Source organism: Colias philodice, chromosome 26 (assembly GCF_061535455.1).
Source record: "Colias philodice isolate Cphi_HAF_F1 chromosome 26, ilColPhil1 Martin Lab GWU primary, whole genome shotgun sequence".
Taxonomy (NCBI): Eukaryota; Metazoa; Arthropoda; class Insecta; order Lepidoptera; family Pieridae; genus Colias; species Colias philodice.
Genome location: NC_143111.1, coordinates 5,699,456 through 5,720,105, shown reverse-complemented (window position 1 = coordinate 5,720,105; position 20,650 = coordinate 5,699,456). Strand labels below are relative to the sequence as shown.

The window sequence follows — 20,650 nt, the reverse complement described above, 5'->3', positions numbered from 1 at the left end:
CAAACGTGTCCTGGCATTGGAATCTCTAAGTAGTAGGTCAGCTCTCAGCTTTGCTAACATATTGTATGAAATGTCTCTTGAAAATTCGAAGCAGGGTAGGTTTAATAAGGCTTTGAAATAGATAGGTACCTTTTAAGACGATGGAAATAAGATATTTAATAAGTAGTAGTAGGAGGATGTATATAAAAAGCTTTTCGTTTTTTGAGATAAATTTCTTGACAATTAGGTAAATAGGATCCGAAGTGTGTTACTGCAAAATTTGAGTCCATAAAAGCAATATTTACTCACCAAATGAATTTTGTAATAAGAGGTAAACAAAGGACCAAATAAAAATCGATATTTTATTATAAGAGGCGGTTAATTTGTCTTATTGCTTCTAAAATATATGCTCTTTGCAACCGCCCAAGTAAAAAGGTTTAAATACAATCGAAAATTAAAACGTATATTTTCAGAATAAAAAAGATAAAGAATAAGAAGTTTATAATAATCTACTTGTTCTTAATAACATTTATTATGGTATACTTATGACCATACGTGTCGTGGATTACAAAGCGCATTAACTAATAGACTATGATTAAGATGTCGTGAGAAAGCTCTGCTAACTCGACACATGCGCAGGCGCAGGATGTTGTAATGTCCAATGGATGAATTGCTGTGTTTAATTTAGTGCTATGCAATCTGTTTAAGAAATTTTCTTCTGGATTTTTTGAAATTTTGAAACTATTTAACAAGTCAAGGTGCTATTTTGTATCGGATATTTTTACGCTTTAATCAGAGATCATAATGATTTTTTTGGTATGATTGATGGGAAGATTAACTACATGCAGTGTTAAACTTTGGTTTTTAAGATAACGTTTATGTTATAAACTCCTAGTTAAACCCTCAAGACTTAAGTATTAGGAATTATTCTTAACTAATATTTTCTCAATAAATCCTCAACTACACGGTAAAGAATTCCCGCCTATAATACATCGAAGACGGTGTAAAAATAACCGCAAATTAGGGCCACTATAAAGTTTATAACAAGATTATGGTGCCCACGTGCGTTCCGGTCCATCCGAGGGAACGTCAGTCGCGCCGTGCGTACGCGCCGTGCGTAGCGTGTATGTGTTCGAGAAGTGTTTGTGTGTGTTCTGTGCAAAATGTGTGTGTGTGAATTGTGAGGAGCAAGGATATTGTGGATGTTTGTGTAAGTTTTTTGTTTTTTTTTTGTCGTAAGTGAGTTTATTTGTAAATTTTTTAGATATTGGACAAATTTTTTTAAATATTTTTTTTTAATCGTAGTTAGGTTTAGTAATAAGAATACTGTCATTGTTTATGCGATTAAAGGAAAAGTTTTAATGTTTATTTCTATCTGAAAAAGCGTTACGGATATTGCGTTGGAAATGTATGAACGTCACCTTTATTTCGGGAATCTGTTTTAAAATAAAAGTATGCCAAGGTCTCGATAACCCAATTTTAACTTTTCGTAATGCTGTAGTTTGCAACATTGTTTCAAATTCAAATTCTAATTCAAATTATATTTATTTGCAAGAATGTAGTTACAAATTATAGATGTTTAATTACAATATTATGTGGCTAATACATTCTACCCATTGATTGGGTGTGCAAATATTGAAAAATAAATTTGATTAGTCTAATTATTTAAATGTACACACAAAGATTAAAATACGGAAGCGTTGCGGAAGTTTTAGTAAAGCAAAATGAGCTAGTAAGCAACAGTAAATTTTATAGCGTCACTTGTATTTAAGTGCCTTAATAGTTTCCCATGTCCTTTATAAATTGCGCTTAAATATCGTTGTAAAATAAAATATTTATTTTCTTATGACCTTATGGAGCGTTTTGTTACAATTGATTTATGCAGTACTCCAAATTTTTAACAGAAAACGAATTGAAACGATGATATAATCACCGGTATCACAAAAATTTTAGGAGTATGAAACGTGTCAGAAATGAAATTTCTTTAGAAAGATTCTTATATACCACACTCATCGCCTTACTCCATAATGTGACGGTATTGCCATGACGCGACCTTGAAATTTTACTCTCAACGTGCTTAAAGAAGTGTCACTTCAAAAAATCTTTTAGACAGTGCGCGCACGAGCAACTTTGTCTCCGCAACTATTTTGTCTCCCCAACTATTTTGTCTCTCCACCCATGGGCTAGTATGAAAGTGCGCGCACGTAGCGACGCAACTCCCCATACAATTGATGGGAGAGACAAAATAGTTGCGGAGACAAAGTTGCCCGTGCGCGCTCGCTCTTACACTTACAATAATGTGACATTTGTCATGTCCGATTTGTTTCTAGCTGTCGAATGTTCGCAAGACGGAAATATACCACAATCTAGGTTTTGGCGAAGCGCCAACATAAGTGTTTATATGTTTGTATACATTACCGATAGTACCGTATTGTTAATTTTGAGTAATTTTGTAGTTTACTTGCGATTGAAGTGCACCAGATCAAATAAATACCGCTACGGTTAACATTAAATTTAATGTTCTCCACATTCAATTGTTATTTGTTTTGTACATTTAGAAAATGTTAAGCAAATATTTTGCTATAAAAACAAAAGAATTCCGTAACCTCTATTATAACATAATTCGGTAACGTATGTGTATAAAATTATAGATGATTTCGGATGTATTCGGATTCATTTTAGGGCTGATTTTTCAATCCTTTGTTAAAACTTATTCGTCGAATAATGTATAAAACTACCATTTTAAAAACGTATTCTAATTGCCCGTATTTGAGAGTTTACGTGTAATACTTTATTGGACGGATAAGTTTTATCCAAGCATTGAAAAATCGGCCCTTGATATGGTATGATTGCATTGAATTAGATATGCTGAAGATTTGTTATTTCTAAAATATATTTCAAAAATTTAAACAATAGTTGCTACATGAGGTTTAAACTACATGTAACATGTGTAATGCATCACACCATGTAAAGGTACAACTATAATACGATCAGGTTGTTAATACCCTATTGTTCTAATTACGGAATATGTTAGAAATTTTATGAAGATCGATTGTAGTTGTAAAGTAGGGTACGTACCTACATTTTGTGAAGTTTCAAGATAGTAATCAAGAATATACCTACTTATAAGCCAAGATATGTTAGAAAAATCTTATGTTTAGAAGAAAATCAAGCAAGATGTTGAGACTACTTTGCCTAATTAGCTCGATATAGTTCAACTTTTGTGCCAATATCAGTGATATTAGTATACTTACTTCTAACGTTCGTAGATGTTAAAAGTTAATGGTTTAAAAATATATACAGAAAGCAATGATTTTAGCATTTAATATTAAGTATGTTATATACATATAACTATTTTACGCATCTATCTGAATAGAATGTAAAAAATTTTCAAAAATGCATTAATTATGGTGAAGAGATGTACTTTTAAAGTGTTCCTAATTCGAAACAGTTACACTGAATTACTAAAGGAAGTCGTCTATAAACTTCTTACTAACTAAAGTACTACAGTTATAACAAATTAATAGCATGTTGCACATGGACATGTGATGTATAGAACCGACGCGATCTTTAGAATTATCTTTAGAATGCGTTATTATTATTAGTTATTGCTATGTGGGTTACTGGGTTATAGTATTTTAGAAATGTGAGTTCTGTGATAGATCTCGTGTTTGATATTTCTTAAAGTTATTGGGATAAACATTGCAATGTATGTAGATTATCTATAAGTAATAAATAGTCAAAAATTACCAATAGGTAATACTTATTTTAAGTAAACTAATATAAAAATGCTCCACGTATTATATCACAACTATTTTAAGAGGCTATTTCGGAATTTATTAATTTTGATAGGACAACATTAATTGCCCAGAACACTTCTATCCATTTCAAAATAAGATGTCGTAACACACATACATGTCAATTTATTCAATTCACAAGAACATTAATTTTGTAACATAATAACAAGCACAAAAGGGAATAGTTCCGCGAATACAGCACAAAAGTACTTCAAAGGACTCAATATAAATTGGATGCGCCCGCGCCGTCACGGCCGCGATGAGGGCATTAATATGGCGCCAACATCCAGCCATGTTTAAAAGTTCACAAATGGACTAAAACTAAAACTCAATACGATTCAACGAAATTGGAATACATTGCTGGTTATGTTAGATAAGTTATTCAGCTTCAATCGTTTATTGGTAATGTAACAAGCAATGTAGATCAAAATTGATTAGTAAGTCATGCACCGTCAATTGTCGATACAGCAGAACAGAGGATGCGGGATAATAGCATTTAAATAAAGATGGATATCTGATGTATTGTACCAAGAAATGTTCGTGATATTGTGATGATTATTATCTGGAAATGGACTTAAATGATACGGATGATGGCAACGTCAGTGAGCATGCTTATTATTGATGGTTATATGATTTTCATAATATACACTGCTCTTTTCACTTTGCCTTGATCCTCTATGACTGAAGTCAACCTGTAACGCGCATGCGTTAGAGCTGATAAAAAAAGAATTTGCCAATTCGATCAAGGTATAGGTTAATTGCGAAAAACGCAAAACTTGCACCATGACACGAGACATGACTGGACAAATTCTGAATAATATCATAGATAAATAATACAACACGTATAAATACCACTAGAAGACAAACTCAATTACGCACAATCCGTATTAACTAGGCATGAAAGGATATCCACAGTTAATAGGCTTTTATGGAGAAAATTGTCCATTCAGTGTCCGCCTGCTTCCAATTTAGATCTCATCCGCGGACTGAGATTCAATTACCCGCTCCGCTTGTGGCTATAGAGATTGGTCCATGTGTAAGACAATAGCGATTATATTGAATGGCTATAATGAATCATGGATTTTAGTTCGATTTAGTACCAAGTTTTGAGGGCATTCCAGTAATAAGTCATATTTATACAGTATCAATGCTTTAAAGTAAATCTATAGCATTTTAAAATTTTAAGCTTACGAAATTGTTATGCATTACTCTGTTTGGAAGTTTTATGTCTTTAAAAAGTAAAAGAGTAGGTAACTGGAATTAATGGTAGTTTTGATGTAATGAATTCAATTCATAGCACAACAATGTCATCTTTATAAAATACACAAAACACAAGCATAAGTTATTTTCACTGGAAAGTTTAAACTTTGAACTTTACGCCAACGCCGAGTTCCGTGATCGTTCAATTTCACAATTACGCAATTGCGGGCACTTATCTTCGAGCGACGACAATAAGATCCCTTATAAATAGATGCTGACATTCTCGTAAATTACCGACAATTTCAGCGTAGGGATGTATCTCGTTTCCAAGCCATCATTTCCTAGAATCCTACTGAAGCGTACACGACGGGAAATAAAATTACGTAGTTGAATCTAACAATGCTAAGAACTATTAATTAAATGAATTGGAACATTTAAATCTAGATACTAATTTTCAAGTAATAGGGGAAGAAATTACTTTTGTTGAAATGATTTAATAGTATTTGTATGCTCAGTAAAACGTTTTATAAAGTAATTATCGTACTTTTGTATTGCAACAGGTCATGGGTTATTTTCTTTTAATAAATCTAATCACTCAAAACAAAAATCTCATATGAAAATACATTATCATAGCATATAATGTGTATACTATAAGTACTTAACTCTCGGACATAAAGCTGAGACTCTGTTTCGACAGCCCACCCCTCCCAAGAAGCCTCCCAGGAGGAACCTCTCAGTGTCCCCCACCCATGCCAACTCACCTTCTTCCGGTTACAGCTATGAGCTCAGGTCTCATGCTAGGAGTCAAGATGACTTGGACGATATACAGGTGAGGTGTAGATGACGGCTGTCAGATGTAGATGTCGGCTGTAAGATGTAGATAACGGCTGTCAGATGTAGATAACGGCTGTCAGATGTAAATGACGACTGTCAGATGTAGATGACGGTGGTCAAATGTAGAAATGATTCACTTTAAGAATTTTATACAGGGTGTACCAAAAAGTAGTGATGAACGGAAGCTGAGAGGTAGAGGACCTAGAGGGCTATCCGAATCACCCCCATGTATGTTATGCGATTTTTCGTATTTTCGGAGTTATGACGTTTTTTTCAATTTTTCACCTATCGCCGAGTACGATGATATTTTCACTCATGCTGACGTGAATGATTGCGGAAGATGCTTGATTTTTTTTGTGTGCTAAGCTGAAAGATAGGCCAATTCAGTATGGTAACATTTACTATCGTTAGATCTTTGAATGGAATAAAAAAAAGAATTAAATGGCAAGAAAGATAAAATTACCCAGTATGTTCACCACTTCAAGGGCCCGTAAAAAAATAAAATCACATAAAAAAAGTTTTCCGTTTGACTTTTAAAAACTTGCTCTATCTATCAGATAGCTACCCTGAAAATTTCATTTACTTATTCAGAAGGCTTCAATAGAAAAATTTAAATCTAAATGTGGTAAGTGCAAAAATTGAATTAACATGATGATCATTAAAACCAATAAATAGGTGTTTAATTACCAGAAATTTTTAAAATAACCCCGCTGTTGCTCAATGCAAGTGCGACATCACCGTAAAAAGTTGTCTTTTAATTGTCTGAATGCCCTTTTATCATTTTTAATGGTTTCTTCTGCTACTATGAATTTCCGGGTTATTTCGTCCAAATCGTGGCATTCTCTCAAGTAGCCGAGGTCTTTTTAGTATTCCCATTGAAACAAATCAATGGGGTTTAGGTCGAGGGACCGTAGAGGCCAGGCTTTAAGGCAGGCGTCACCGGCGCATGCGCAGGCTGCAACGACCAATCCATCTTTCAGGGTATCTTTGCCCTTTAGCCTGGCCTGCTCGGTCTCCGGACATAAACCCTATTGATTTTTTTCCGTGGGGATACTACAAAGACGAGAGACTGCCACAATTTGGACGAAATAACCCGGAAATTCATAGTAGCAGAAGAAACCATTAAAAATGATAAAAGGGCATTCAGACATTTAAAAGACAACTTTTTACGGTGATGTCGCACTTGCATTGAGCAACAGCGGGGTTATTTTAAAAATTTCTGGTAAATAAACACCTATTTATTGGTTTTAATGATCATCATGTTAATTCAATTTTTGCACTTACCACATTTAGATTTAAATTTTTCTATTGAAGCCTTCTGAATAAGTAAATGAAATTTTCAGGGTAGCTATCTGATAGATAGAGCAAGTTTTTAAAAGTCAAACGGAAAACTTTTTTTATGTGATTTTATTTTTTTACGGGCCCTTGAAGTGGTGAACATACTGGGTAATTTTATCTTTCTTGCCATTTAATTCTTTTTTTTATTCCATTCAAAGATCCAACGATAGTAAATGTTACCATACTGAATTGGCCTATCTTTCAGCTTAGCACACAAAAAAAATCAAGCATCTTCCGCAATCATTGACGTCAGCATGAGTGAAAATATCATCGTACTCGGCGATAGGTGAAAAATTGAAAAAAACGTCATAACTCCGAAAATACGAAAAATCGCATAACATACATGGGGGTGATTCGGATAGCCCTCTAGGTCCTCTACCTCTCAGCTTCCGTTCATCACTACTTTTTGGTACACCCTGTATATTACTGGTGAGATATGGTTGGAGATGCGCTTTAGTTAATAGTTGGTAATGTGGAGGAATAGAATAGCTCCTGAGCTATTTTAGGTCATCCTGAGACAGGTCTCATATTAGGAGCCAAATGACTTGGACGATATACAGGTGAGGTGTAGATGACGGCGGTCAGATGTAGATGATGGCGGTCATATTATGTAGATGACGGCTGTCAGGTACGTAGTGGTAATGGACATGGATGATGTAGATTTTAGATTTTAGAGAATAATAATTCGTTTTAAGAATTTACATAATAAAGGTAAGATTTAGATGATAATAAATTAATAACCAGATACGTAGTGGTTGAGAATAGATGCACTTTAGTAAAAGTTGATAGTGTGGAGGTAGAATAGAATAAAAAACTAAGCATTTTGAACATGAATTTTTTGAAGTTGTGATTCGGCTGTTCTTCGTTTGTGGATTATATTAGATCATGCATAGGTGCACTGTACATTAGCTAGCAAGTTGTAAAATAAGTCAAAAATAATTCTATCTTGCAATGTTGACTGTATGCTGTTTAGAATAAGAATAGATTGAAAGTATAACTTCGCTTCATTGGCATGCTGTATATAATGAATACTCTTCACCCAAAAATAGTTGTGCTAGAAAATAATAATATTGATTTAGTAGCAGTATCAGAACGATGTTTTTCCAGAGGTATATTTTATTCCTACGAGTCTTTCACTCTCAAATTATTGGGAATTTGTTTGACCATTGATTCAGGTTATTTTAAAGAACGATATTATATTTCATGTAATTTTGCCTTGTCTACGCAAACGATAACCTAATTGGTTTTGAAAGCTTTCATGATCTCTATCTAAACAAGATTGAAGGTCAGATAATAAAGTACCCAGCTTCTAAAATTTAGGATAATCTGTATTGGCATTTTCCATGCCTCTTAATTCTGTAATGTTCGCATCCATTACATCATTGTCAGAATTATTTTAAACGTTTACATATTCGCTGCCAATGATTGCAACAGCAAGGTTGAAGACAATGTTGTTCATTATTCCGTAATCCATGTTATAACAGACTTTGAAACAGTTTACTGCATTGTGTATTAGTCATAAATTAATGGTTCGGAAAAAAAATAACAGCATGTGTAGGATTACCCGTTGTATATTAAGTCAGGCCCCGGAACCACAGACACAATAAAAAATCTATTGTGTCGTGGACCGATCGGGCCGCTTGGGGCTCAATGGGATATTTATATGAATATTCTCCGTTTATTAGCACAATTTATCCATAATTTACCTCCATTGTAGTATAGAATATTGAATAATTGTATTAAACTACAAAGGTGATAGACTATTAATGATTAGGAATATATTTAGGTAATTCAGAACTACCTTTCTCATTGTTGCAGGGTTCAAAACACTACCTCAAGCACGGTCGCTCGGTCGACCAATACGTTGACGGTAAACTATCCTACATGGATTACGAGGAACACAATTCCCCTAGAGCCATACCAGTGCCAAACCCCAGGACTAGCCTGAAGAACCGCTCACAGCCCGTCGCCATAACAGCCATGTACGAAAACGTAGTGATCAAAGAGCAGAATCCAAGACGGAAGCTCAGGAGAAACAATTTTGGTCCACAACACGACGATGTCGCTATAGAAAGAGTGAGAAAATACTCGAACCAAGAAAGATCGTCTCTAGAGAGTCTTCTCGATGACCAATCTATGAACAGTCCGAGCGATTGTGAGCGGTATTACGATGGGCCTAAGATCGAAATTCCCTTATCACCGTCGCACTATGAACAACCCCCTACCCCCGACCACCCGCCCCCCTCCGCAAAACAGGCAGAGAGAAGTATACATGAAAGGATACGGCCGTTGAGTCAGGTTAGTCCTGAGTAGATGTAGTTTAATGTGGGTGGGTAGTTGTAATTTTTATGCACTTAGGATGCTAGTAGGTGTAATGCATGTATGATGTCACTGTACTATAAAATTATAGATGCGGTTAACCTATATTTGGAAGAACGATCGAGTTATTTGTGACTTCAATTGTTTTTAGTTCAGAAATTGTATGTTTTGTTTACGAAAAAATTGCGATAACTTAAGTGTTGTTTATTATAGTTATTTTATTGTAGCATCACGAATGTTATAAATCACAAGGTCGTCTAAAACAACACTAAAATTAAATACCTATTACATATATACCTATACCTATTAATTTACATTTAAATTTTAAATTTATCATTAACATAATTTTAAGAACAGCCGCATGCGCATGTTAATTTATTTTTTGCACTTTAAATTGTTTTTTTTCCAATATTTCAGCTAATTATGGAGGTTGTAGAAGAAATAAGAATTAGGAAAAAATCGCAAGGCGATGTAACAGATCCGTGATATTTTATTATAGATTTTTATTGTTAAGATGTATTTTATTGTATTTCGTAATAAAATAATAGAAAAGAGTGAAATGTATGTGATTTAAATATGCGTAACGTTCAAATTACTTACAAATAAAAATAATAGTGACAATACTGAAATTCACATGTTTTTAGATTAAAAAATATGGTCTTAATTTAGAATTGGTGCTGAAAATGTAAATATTATGAAGTAAGTTGTATTGTTTTATCGCTAACAAGTATTCCTTAAGGTGCTATTTAGATGTAGAAGCTTTTTACAAAACAATAGTAATTTTTTTATAGATTGAGCATTTTTTCAAGACATGCATTTATTTTATTTTTTATACCTACCACTACAATAGCATATAAACGAAATATATTCAGCTACATATAGTATTATCGAAGTGATATAATTATAATATTTTGATATATAACATTGAATAAGACAAATTAACAATATCGGCTATTTAATTTGGTAATTGTAAGGTTTATTGTATTTTATTTTACCTATGTTAAGGCTTATGATGTATTATTTTCGATTTTATTTAGTTTATGACAATAAATTTTTATGATTTCTTTATTTTGTTTCTTTTCTTGTCTTTTTTATTGTATACGCTAATTATAATTTATTTTAATTTAATTATAATTTAATAACGTAGCGCAATGTTTCTAATATATTTTTTTGTTCCTACTTCTTACATTCAAACGCCTAATAAAATTTTAAACGCAACACCACTGTAATACATTCTTAAGGCGCCGCGCATTTGATTCACAACAGGCGTATTTTTTTTTTTGTTTAAGCCTTACGATAATAATATGGTTAAGACAAATAATTGGTATCTTATTATACTATGGAAATATGTGGAAGTGACTAAAACGTAATTACAATCAACACAACAAATGTTTTTAAATCTTAAAGAAACTTTTTTATAACCACTGAAGTAAATTCACATATACAAGGGTTTCTAGCAAATTTTATGGTGACCATAATCAACCAATTTATATGTTAGGCAAAGAAGCTGTTGTTTTAGTCTCACAACTCTTTATAGTAAATAAATACTAAGATCTGTTAATTATAATAAATTTTGTTCAATACTAAATAATAAAAAGAACAATTTCAATTTTTTATTGGTACCTAGCCATTTTCCAACAACACAACAAGTTAAAGTAGTGCAGTAGTAGCAGTAGGCAGTAGGTTGTACCTATTTAAAAAAAAAGACGAATTGCACTCCGGGAGTGCCGGCAGAAGTGAAAACTTGATTATTAACGTTGAGCATGTTTGATATCCATCCGTCTTACGCTTTTTCGATCAGGTCACGTGTCCTGACGCGAGTTTAAGATTTTATACCCAATGCAACGCCGCTAAAGAAGTTTTCACTTCAAAAAATGTCCATTCAAAACAACTTGTAAAAGTTTACAGGAATAAACATTTGAGATAGAGTTTAGTAATTATCTAAGCAGGTAAACGGTATACAAAGTGCAAGTAAAGTCTTCAAGGAACGCGTATACTTGAGATTGCTATGAAAATTACAATAGGGGCTAGTATTTCTAGTATTGCTGAATTTTATTCAAGGTGGGTAACTTTTCTTATTCTATTAGTTGCTGGTATAATTATATACTTATCTCAATCTTCTTAGAAAGATTTTAACCCCTCCTCAATTAGTTATTTTGTAAATTCGCTCCAATGAGTAGTTAACTATGTAGTTATGAAAACTAAATTTTTATTTATTGAAACATTTATCTTGTCGTAAGTAATCGTAAAGTACATGTTATGTACGTATTTAAGTAGGCATAAAAACCTTTTTTCAGAATTCTTAAACAGAATTCAGCAGAAACTATATATACCTTAATACTTACAATCATTCAATTTAATCGTCGAATATTTTATTAAAACTAACATGGAGCTAAACAATATGTACATATTTTATTTGTCGATACTTTAATTCGAGTATGTATTAGGTATTAATTTGTTCAAATACCTCTCGAATCAATCAATCAATCAAAGGTCAATTTGTAGTTTTGTTCTGGTAAGTATTAGGAAGCGTAGCGTGTCATTAACAATCAGTGAGTTTTTAATTTGTATTACTTATGAATATAATTATTTTGTTGTAATTAGATCCTATCAAATTATGAAAAAAGAAAATAATGTTTTAAAAACGTCACAGTATTAAAATATCACTCATCAATTTTGAAATTACAATAACTGATCTTCAGTAGGTACTACTAAATAGTTATTGCAAATATAATTAGAAATCTTATAAGATATATTTATAGACAGTAGACACCATCAACGAAACTTGGAACCCAAACATAAAGGTCACCTCTCAACAGGAATACAAGCGGCGGTCAGCGCTGCGAGACAGCCAGACTGAGACGGATATCTATCTGTTGCGCGCCACGTCAGCGGTGTCTGTGGCCAGCGGGGCCACGGATCGCAGCGGTACTGACAACTGTGTTGAGGAGTATGTGTGCGACGTTCCTTTTGCTGGTAAGTGCTAGGTTAAGGAACTTTATGCTATTGCCTTGTTATTATTTGACTCGGAATATCAGGTCAATTATGTATTTATTTAGATTAAGTAGCTCTTATTTACAAGATAAAGTTTAATTTGCAAACTACTAATTCTAAGCGAATATTGTCATAATTGTTTTACAGGGAAAAAAAGACTCGATAAAAGTTTTTTTCGATGGATAAGCTTTATAACAAGAAGTTTGGGATTAATTTGTAAGTTTTAAAGTGATTGTATTCGGTTTCATAATGAACTTAAATATCTATGTGTTAGAACTAAGAACAATAGGTAGGTAGGTATACATCATCAAGCTTCTGTTCTATTGAAAACTCCAAGTCTCTACAGTCTACATTCTAGTTGTTCCTGCAAAAATATTCTAGTATAACATACCTAGCCTGGTTTATTCGCAATGATATTGACGGAAGAAGAAACTCACGAAATGCATCTTAGGTACGTGTAGTGGACTTATTTTTTTATTTTTTAAAAGCTTATAACTATTTAAAACAACGCAAATACCTAGTTGATATAAACCCGAACTATGAAGCACCAAAAGAACGGTCCGTCCCGCTTGTAACAATGAAATATAGCTGTATTTCTGACGGGTGAATTTCAATTTTTCCCGATTTCCTTGTTAGCATAGCAAATATGGCGTCAACGCGAATGGCTGCCAGACTGCAAACAGCGCAATGGAATACTCGAAATATTTACCAATATTTAATGGAAACTTCGGCTATATTATGTTTTATTGTGTCCCAGTTTTTTAGTTTGTTAAATTATGATATCATTGGTAAGTGTCCGTACATAAAATGTTCAGTTAAGAAATTAATATACCTAGGCGATAGGTAGGTACATATCACATCCATATTGTGATAGATATGGTTCGCTGTTTACATCTATCCATAATTTTATTAACATACATTCGTAAAATAAATAGGATTTCAATAATAACATATGTCCAAAATTAATGCATCGAGATATGCGATTTGTATTATCCATAGATCTTACAAGGCATTAAAATATTTTTATCTCTGAAATTCGCGAAGCATATCTAGAATTTAATTAAATCTTCCCAAGAGTCCCGACCACAAACTTCCTCATACCATCTCTCCATTCACCTTAACACCGCACATTTATTACATTAAACACATCATAACATATTATTAATTTCATATCACTATATACTCAGGTTTCAAAGTATGTTGGTTGATTTGGTGTGAACGTATTTTCTTTGTGGCCGCGGGTTTGAATCCTCGCGGAAAATTAATGTGGTAGAAAAGGTAGGTTGACTGAAGACAGTTACTTTTTCTTCGTAATTTTGTCAGAGGTTATGGTTAAATATGCTTTAGTAGGTTTCTTTTTTGCATAGTTCAAGTAAGTTTAACTTCAAAGCAGCAAGTTAAGTTTAAGTTTAACCATAACATAAACCAACTCATATTATCATAAAGTTTCCCTTAAATCTTCAAGCACAGGTAAAGCAGATTATTTATAATTGTAAAAAAGCTAAAGCCGTCGAGACGCTAGACAACAATAGTCCAACAGTACGATGCGCAGGCGCCGGCGTCTCTAAGCATGCTTTGTTTTGCGCCACGATTATTGTAAATATATCCTAATCTTATATGGACATTCGACGAAGACCAGTATGTTTGTAAGCGTCTAACTTGAACTCTTTTGTTAAAAGGATATCTAGTATTATGCAGGTTTTGTTTTACGTAAAGAAAGTGCATAAAAAGCTAAGTATAAATGCTAAGCAAAGATAAGTAAATACACTAAGGGCCGATTTTTCAATGCTTGGATAAAACTTATTCGTCGAATAATGTATAAAACTACCATTTTAAAAACGTATTCTAATTGCCCGTATTTGACAGTTTACGTGACATTTTAATATTATCGTGTAATACTTTATTGGACGGATAAGTTTTATCCAAGCATTGAAAAATCGGCCCTTAATGAAAAACAACATTCCGTAGTTATCTGAACTATAGAAACTGTAACATCGTATAGAAAATGTAAACGAAACATTATCACATACTCTGCCATATATTATACAGATTATGGTACGGATATACTTTTAGCGTTTTTTTTATGAACCGGACGTCCGTAAATCAAGTGTTGTCAGATGTGAACCTAAATAAATATCGGTAATATTTATTTTATTATGACATCCACGCGACGGTACCATCTTCTCCATTTTTACTGTCTAAACAAATGTTTTGTCCAATGTTGCGCAAAAATCGACTTATTTTTTTATTATGATTGATTTTTTCTATTAATTTGTGCATAAAAAAACAGTCAATTTAATCTATCTAAACATCCAAACTTCAATAGAGAATAAGAAATAATTTTCATTTCTATAGTGAAATACCTAACTGTCGTTTTAAATTTTGTGTTAAAAAGCCTATAAAAATAAATTATCCATAGATATAATGTTTGTTTACAAATTGCGTAAATCTCATAATTCGTTCGCGGTCTGCGCGTGAGATAACTTGATTATTGCTGCGGTTACCAGCTAACTGTGAATTTCATCAGCATTAGTGAATGTTCATTTAAAGGTTAGGCTCTGTGTTATTTGAGAAAAGACGTGATTTCGTTTACTAATATCTAGCGACTAGCTACTTTCTAGAAGTTGTGCTACGTTTAATAGAGATATAAGTATCACACGTTTAAATATCAGAGAAAATCATGCTTAAATCTGAGACACTTACAAGGGCACGTGCCCATACTACGAATATTTTGTGTATATCCTAACGAATATTATGAAAATATAAGTTTTAAAACGATAAGCATAAGCGCAACATAAAATGCGCAAAAATGTACAGAATTTTAAACAACAGCGCCAAAATACCAAAATCATCGCACCATAAATTATCTTGCTCATAAACTGTCAACCTTATATTTCCGAAAATTTCACCTTCAAGTAAGTAAAAATTAAAATATAAAGTACAGTAGCACCTCTATAAGTGGAATATCAAGGGAGACGCCAAAAAATTCGAGTTATAGAGTTTTCAACTTATGGAGGATTTCGACTTAGGCGGATTTTGATTCGACATAAAGAGTTTGAGGTTTATTCTTATCAATTTTGAGTTACAGAGGTAAAATAAATTAAAATTCAACTTGCAGAGGTCACAAACATGTTTTTATTTATTATAAATCAACATTATTTCAAATCATTTTAAAATAAAAAATATGGCATTAAAAAAGTCAGTATTTTTTTTGCTTTAGATAATTTGGTTGTTTTCTAGCATTTTATAATCTATAAAGAGCAGAAAATTCTTCTTTTTCAAAGATACTGGTTTGCTTTATAAAATTTCGTAAGGTATTCAATACGGTTCTTGCCTCTTTGATGGAAACCCATGGAGCGCATGTACTATTCACGTCTTCTATGTCATCTTAATCATTAGTATCGGTTTTCTGAGCTACTGAATCGATAATTTCGTCATCAGATACTTAACGCAAACACGTGTTTCGTGAGTCATAAATTAATTATCGTATACTCCTAAAATGTTTTCTAAGAAACAATATTGTACTGGTTGTAAAATAAAACGTTGCTATGTTCGAGATACAGAGGTCAAATTTGATTTTTCGAGTTATAGAGTGAAAATATGTACCAAAATGGCTTGGAGGGACTCGGTGATTATTTCGACTAACAGAGGGACAAAATTTCAAGTAATAGAGGTTTTCGGGTTTGAAGGGAAGGGAACAAGACATTTTTTCGAGATTTGGAGGTTTTTGACTTATCGAGGTTCGACTTAACGAGGTGCTACTGTATAAGCTGAATGCCCTTTCGCAGACGCCGGCCAGACGCGCGTGTTAAGTTAGGTCATGATCGCCTTAATTTAGGCTCCTTCCACACTGCACTCTGTACTAGAAAATAATAATCTCTATGTATAAAAATTAATCCCTATTTCACTTGGTCACTGAACGCGTGAATGTCTGGACCGATTTCGATAATTGTACGTTACGGTCAGGAGAAGGATGCGTTGTATTGTATTGTTTCATACTCTTTGCTTCTGAAAAAGGATTTTTTCATAAACATAATTTTATGTTTTCTTTGTACTTTGTTTTATACTATAACTGTATAACATATATATATTACTAGCTTTCCGCCCGCGGCTTCGCCCGCGTTTTCAAAGAAAAACCCGTTCCCGTAGGATTTCCGGGATAAAACCTATCCTGTGTCCTTTCTCGGGTATCAAAATATCTCTATACCAAATTTCATGCAAATTGGTTCAGTAGTTAAGGCGTGATTGAGTAACAGATAGACAGACAGAGTTACTTTCGCATTTATAATATTAGTATGGATTAAGAGTACAAGCTAGCTGCTATAGGCAATACTTGCGCTTCATGATTCATCCAATGCTAAAGTCGGTTACTTTACCAAAAACACAAGGTATTTCTTTATTTTAAGTTCCTACTATTTTGCCACATAGAAAAAATAGTACATTGAGACTAATTTGTAATATCGTTGTTAACAAAATAACAAAATTAAAAAACCACACTTACATTATTATCTACAGTGTGCATAGTCCCTTAGCTCACGACAATAATTATCGTTGGCGCCCTAGCCTCGTTTATTTTTAAGTTACGCATTGTTTATGTGCAGATGTATGTCTCATTTACACAAAATCGTTTTACTTTTTCTATTACGTGGTTTCATACATTTAATGTAAGAAAGTAAATCTGTCTGTCTGATAGGTTAACACTCGCGAAATAGTGAACTGATTTGTATAAAATTCTCATAAATAGGCTAGGTACTTTAAAATTAACATAATGTTCATTTTGTGATATTCATTCTTCTGTTCTAATGAAGTACTGTAAAAACAATATAGTCCAGGATCCATCGCCCATTTTTGCAAGTGATTACTATCAAGCTAATTTTCCACGAGTAGCTTTATTTTGATGAGACGCCCAATAATTTCATGTACGAAACTCTCGATTGTGGCAGCTAACAGAGGTAACAAGGATAAAATTTTTTGATTTGATGGTTCTCAAATATTTATTACGCAATTTGTAGGACAATATGTCTGTTGAATTATATAAGTATTAAATAAGTGAAAACATAAAAAATCTACTGGTTAGTAATTATTTATGATGACTTCGTTATCGATACACATTGGAAAGAGGGAACTCTTTGATCAAACCATAGATGTTGTAGGACAAATATTTTTTCGAATAATTTAAATAATTATCTTGAGATTGAACAAAAAAAAAACATTCAGTTGGTAATAAATATTTGAGAACCATCAAATCAAAATATTTTATCCTTGTTACCTCTGTTAGCTACCACCATCGAGAGTTTCGTACATGAAATTATTGGGCGTCTCATCAAAATAAAGCTACTCACGGAAAATTAGCTTGATAGTAATCACTTGCAAAAATGGGCGATGGATCCTGAACTAATAGTAAATAGTTGGTCTAATATCTTAATACCTACACAAAAATATCAATAATTTTCATTTAGGTAAATACCTTTTATCGGCTCAGTACAATTAATTTATGACGAGGCGGTCGTGTATTTTTTAATTAACTCTTTCGCTTATTCGCGAATTTTAATTAATTGATAGTAATTAGTGGGAAATATTGAGAAATAGTCATTAGCGGATGCTGCCGTGCATTCGATTTAAGATAATTGATTACTTGAATTTTGTATGTACGTGCTTCGTGAAATTCCATATTTTAACGCAATTAACATGGTGCAGTTTTATATGGAAATGTCTGAATATAAAAATATTGGAATTCATTAATCAATATGACCGTGAAATAGTGAAAACGTATATGAATATAATTATAGGAAGTAATAATAATTAGTATAAGTATGGGAATAATTAAATTTTTTTTAATTTAAAGCATAACAAGATTTGTGTTTTTATATTCACGATATAATAATACTCGCTTTTGTAATATCAGTAGAATAGTGTAATCGAGCGCATTTAGATTTAACAACCTATTGAATTTTATTAAAATCTTGTAATAGTTCTCAATAAAATTTTATTGATCGTATATTTTATTCGTTAATTGTACCTTTCACAATACGTCGCTTTGATTGAATAAATTTATAAGTGTAGAAGGCAATAAAATAATTGCAGGCGTCTAATAAATTATATTAAGTGCAAGAACAATATACATTCAGCGGTGTTCGTTAAATTTTATAAAAACCCATAAATAACACAAATAATAAATGTCTTTTCAACTGAATTCAAAGAAAATATGAGGTTTGTCAATTCAACAATTTTTAGGTTTACTACTTGAGAACTTTCCACTGGGTGGTGATATTTCTTTGTTAATTTGAAAATTCCTTGTCTTGTAATTATAATAATTTGAAGTCGGTTTAGTTTCATGTTGAAAAATAGTGATTTCAAGACATATTATCATTAATTGTATTAGCATTTAGCATACGTGACTCTACGAGGTATTATTTGTTTTAATTTTTAAAACTATCTTTGTTTTATAATTTTGTGACTCATGTATATCAGCAATACATTGGCGACGCGTCACGTCACTTGACGTCAGTTAGTCGCGTCGTTCAGCTGTCTGGGTGTGTATCACTATTAATAATGTTAAGGAAATGTTCATATTTCAATAAATAATGGTTTCGAACAAATTATGTTGATGTGTCATGTTCTATAACTTTTACAATTTTTATATGAATTTTATGGATGAATGGGGACTTAATGGGGATAATATGATTTGGATATACGATACATGGCCTTTCTGTTTTATAGACCGAAAGTTTGATGATTTTCAATTATAAGAATGAGAAATGAGAATAATTTAAGTACTTACTTAGTTTTCTTTTTGTCGTGGAAATCTTGAAAGTGTTTTAGTAAGGATAAATTTTTAGTTGAGGCAACGAATATAGTACAGAAGAAGATATTTATCAGAGCGTTTTTAGAGAGACATGCAAAATATTATACATAAGCTTATTATGTGACTGAATGAATACAGCTTTACATCCACTGCACTGACACATTGTGTCGTGTCGGCGTCGGATCGCAGACGGATCGTTCTGTCGTCGGATGCAGTAAATAACATATTTTAAAATTCGCTTACAATTTGTTAATGTGTCGCTTAGTCATTAGTATTAGGGATTATTGTCTTTATTCGTATAAAATATAAGAAGTAAGATTTATCATTTAAAATACTACTACATTAATGAATTAACATTTTTGAGAGATTTCATTGTAGAGATCTTTTTAGATCAGTTTTAAATAGCACGTGTAAATTGTTTATATTTAAAAATGCCTCTGGCTCGCAAAACTTTAAATTCGTAATAGAGTCGTCCGGGCCTCGTTACATCTATTCGCCGATCAATATATTGGAAATATTTTTTTTATCTTTCCTTTATCTAAGTCATTTCAACGACGATACAAACAAACAACGATTCGCATTTCTCTGACCTACATACCAAATTTCATTGTAATCTTTTATCTTTATATACATAAATCAACGAATCACTGCGTACACATGTGTATAGTCCCTCGCAAGCTCTAATATAATCCTGCGCGTACGTTGACACCGTTCGTTCCGTGTTATTGATCCAAATCGATCGAGTTATAGATCAATTGACGTATTTAGAATACACGCGCCATTTTTATTGAGGCTAGCTATTTTTAAACGGGGAAATATGGGATAAATCTCCTTGGACTAAATTATGATTAGTATTGAGATTTATTATGATAAATATGAGTTGTTTTATTTGGTTGATCTTATGTCTCTTTAATAACGCGTATTTGTATCGTTATCTTGAAACTCATTGCCAAAAATAACGTATTTAACGAACTTTTTTCTTGAACACTGTTGTTAAAAATATCTTTAAATATTGTAAATATTATAAATATACGAGAGTGGTGATGGACATACCACACTTGCCTTGCTTGCTGTTAAGTGTTGGGTAAGAAAAACTAATTTAAACCAATGTTACATCATAATCTAATAAGATAATACAAGCTTAAAGTCTATAGAAAATACCACGAAGTACAATGGAAGATTAACATATTTTTTTAATAATAAGTATCTACTTATATTATTACCGTTACTGCTAACAATTGTTAAGTCTTAGGCTATGGGATTTATTTAAATCCTCTTTTATAACCGTTACAGTATTAAGATAAGCTTCTCACAACGAGAAGGTCGAATTTCAAATATAAACTGTCGATTTGTATTTGTAAATAATATATTATATAATCTATTT

At 32.4% G+C, this 20,650-nt stretch overlaps 1 protein-coding gene across 1 annotated transcript in view; it reads left to right on the top strand.

Annotated features, from left to right (window-relative positions):
- Window positions 1-20,650, top strand: part of LOC149476925 (uncharacterized) — an 85,231-nt gene that overhangs the window by 14,444 nt on the left and 50,137 nt on the right. Inside the window, exons 9-11 of the mRNA XM_089711527.1 lie at window positions 5,674-5,805; window positions 8,967-9,446; window positions 12,287-12,443. Coding sequence (XP_089567653.1) covers window positions 5,674-5,805; window positions 8,967-9,446; window positions 12,287-12,443 — 769 coding nt within the window. The remainder of the gene's footprint in view (window positions 1-5,673; window positions 5,806-8,966; window positions 9,447-12,286; window positions 12,444-20,650) is intronic.